Below are 3,051 nucleotides of genomic sequence, written 5' to 3'. Positions count from 1 at the left end.
AATTTTTTGAATGGGTTGATGAAGAAAAGAAGGTTGGTGATGTTTGCTTATTGTCTTCACAGTATCACTCTGGTCGGGTAGAGGGTGAAATTAGGGGTGAAAATGCTCAAGAAAGGAGGGTTGATAGACTTAGTGTTGACACGGAGAGGTTAAAGGTGAAGATTGGAGAAGTTGATGACTGTGTTGAAAGAATCTGTGTAGAGTTGAATTTGGTCCAGGAGGAACTTCGAAAGTTGGAAGAAAACATAAAGAAGCAGAGCAAGATGCAGATGATGTTGTTTTTTTGTTTTGTAATCCTAATAGTTGCAGTGCTGTGTGGTAAAGTTAATTGATGAAGTGGTCATATTATCCTTACTTTTTGTTGATCCGACATGAATACCCATCTTCTTGATTCACCGATATCATCTAGCAACAAATCAAGGAACCATCCCCAGCTTTCCTTTGTTTCTGGCTCCACTGCTACAACCGCAATTGGAAAATAATTGTCATTAGGATCCCTCCCTACTGCAACTAGTAGCTGTTGACCATGGTCCCCTTTCAAGTGACACCCGTCCACTCCTATGATCGGCCTACAAATAGCCAAGAAGCCCTGCTTCACCGATTCAAGGCACATGTACATCCTCATGAATCACGGTTGGTGTGTTAAAGATGGCCTATCCACAACAATAGTAAGCTTGGACCCCGGATTTACTCTTAATATCTCAACACAATGTTTCCTCAATTTGGCATATTGTAGTATGGCCCTTCCATGTACTTCTTCCCTTGCTTTTCTCCTTGCCCAGTAAGCCTTTCCAACACTAACATTTGCCATATACTTGTCCTGAATTGTTTGAATAATAGTGGCCAGCCGCATATCTTCTCCACGACTAATGTTGTTGACAATCTCTTTTGATACCCACTCACTAGAAGCAAGCCTACCACTATAACTTCTCCCACAGGTATGCTTGCCCTTCAAGGTTTTTATCCTAAAACAATTAGATCCTCCTACCTTACTTGCAAAGCAAATCCACTTGCACTTTTCTTTTTGTCCCTTACAACTACTCTGCACCTCAACTTGTCGTTCTTCTTGTACCTAACGTCTCTCCCATTCAATAAGACATGCTTCTTAATTGCATCTTTAAACTGGGACAGTGTTTTGAACTCCAACCCAACTTTAAACTCATATTCTCTACACATTTCTGCCTCATCATACTTAAAAAACCTTTTTTTCTTAATCATGTCATCAGAATCTCCCTCGTAACTATCTATGTCTTCAGTTTCATAACCATCCGAAATGTCTCCAATTTCTTCATCCATCTCTCCAGCAGCTTCATTATCCTCAGCACCCTTATCTGTTGTGCCTTCTTGATTTAGCGGGCCATTGAACCCACCAAACGCATTTGATTGTCCACCATCAACACCATCCTCTACATCGAACCCAAAGTAATCCTCATGTTCACCATCATCAGCACTGTCATCAAACCTATCCTCCTCAGTAGAGGGTTCTGACTCAGCATCGACTTCTACTTCTATCAGTCCACTATCTTCGCCTTCATTTAGGACATAATCTGGATCCATTGATCTGATTTCAATCCCATTACGTTCTCTGTAACCATTGGTGCACGAAATTGCAATCACACTTTTGCAATTCCGCACAACTAACCAGTAAGTGCACTGGGTCGTCCAAGTAATACCTTACGTGAGTAAGGGTCGATCCCACGGAGATTGTTGGCTTGAAGCAAGCTATGGTTATCTTGTAACTCTTAGTCAGGATATCAATAATTCTCAGATTTAATTGTGAAAAGTAAAAGAACATGAAATAAATACTTGTTTTGCAGTAATGGAGAACAGGTTGAGGTCTTAGAGATGCTCTATCTTCTGAATCTCTGCTTTCCTACTGTCTTCTACTTCATGCACGCAAGGCTCCTTCCATGGCAAGCTGTATGTAGGGTTTCACCATTGTCAATGGCTACCTCCCATCCTCTCAGTGAAAATGTTCAACGCGCTCTGTCACAGCACGGTTAATCATCTGTCGGTTCTCAATCAGGTTGGAATAGAATCCAGTAATTCTTTTGCGTTTGTCACTAACGCCCAGCCCTCAGGAGTTTGAAGCTCATCACAGTCATTCAATCCTTGAATCCTACTCAGAATACCACAGACAAGGTTTAGACCTTCCGAATTCTCTTAAATGCCGCCATCAATTCTAGCTTATACCACGAAGATTCTGATTAAGGAATCCAAGAGATATTTACTCAATCTAAAGTAGAACGGAGGTGGTTGTTAGCCACACGTTCATAGGTGAGAATGATGATGAGTGCACGGATCATCACATTCATCAAGTTGAAGAACAAGTGATATCTTAGAATAAGAACAAGCGGAATTGAATAGAAGAAAAACGCCAGCTTTTGTGCCAGTTTGGGCGTTTAACTCCAACTTTTGTGCCAGTTCCGGCGTTAAACACCGGGAATTCTGAAGCTGATTTGAAATGCCGGTTTGGGCCATCAATTCTTGGGCAAAGAATAAACTATTATATATTTCTGGAAAGCCCAGGATGTCTACTTTGCAACGCAATTGAGAGTGCGCCAATTGGGCTTCTGTAGCTCCAGAAAATCTACTTCGAGTGCAGGGAGGTCAGAATACAACAGCATCTGCAGTCCTTTTTCAGCCTCTGAATCAGATTTTTGCTCAGGTCCCTCAATTTCAGCCAGAAAATACCTGAAATCACAGAAAAACACACAAACTCATAGTAAAGTCCAGAAAAGTGAATTTTAAATAAAAACTAATAAAAATATAACAAAAACTAATTAAAACATACTAAAAACATACTAAAAACAATGCCAAAAAGCGTATAAATTATCCGCTCATCAACCATCAGCAGCATAAATTGTTGCTTGTCCCCAAGCAACTGGAAATCAAATAGGATAAAAAGAAGAGAATATACTATAGACTGCAAAATATCAATGAAACTTAGCTCCAATTAGATGAGCGGGACTAGTAGCTTTTTGCCTCTGAACAGTTTTGGCATCTCAATCTATCCCTTGAAATTCAGAATGGTTGGCTTCTTTAGGAACT

At 40.4% G+C, this 3,051-nt stretch overlaps 1 protein-coding gene across 1 annotated transcript; it reads right to left on the bottom strand.

Moving 5' to 3' along the window:
• Nucleotides 1-628: 628 nt before the first annotated feature.
• On the bottom strand, nucleotides 629-1,557 carry LOC107493837 (uncharacterized). The gene is made up of 2 exons (XM_016114872.1): nucleotides 1,049-1,557; nucleotides 629-965 (listed from the first exon to the last, which is right to left on the bottom strand). The coding sequence occupies exons 1-2, from the start codon at nucleotides 1,555-1,557 to the stop codon at nucleotides 629-631; spliced, it is 846 nt and encodes a 281-aa protein (XP_015970358.1).
• Nucleotides 1,558-3,051: the final 1,494 nt, after the last annotated feature.

The sequence above is a fragment of the Arachis duranensis genome, chromosome 6 (assembly GCF_000817695.3).
Source record: "Arachis duranensis cultivar V14167 chromosome 6, aradu.V14167.gnm2.J7QH, whole genome shotgun sequence".
NCBI lineage: Eukaryota > Viridiplantae > Streptophyta > Magnoliopsida > Fabales > Fabaceae > Arachis > Arachis duranensis.
This window is presented reverse-complemented; position numbering and strand designations above follow the sequence as displayed.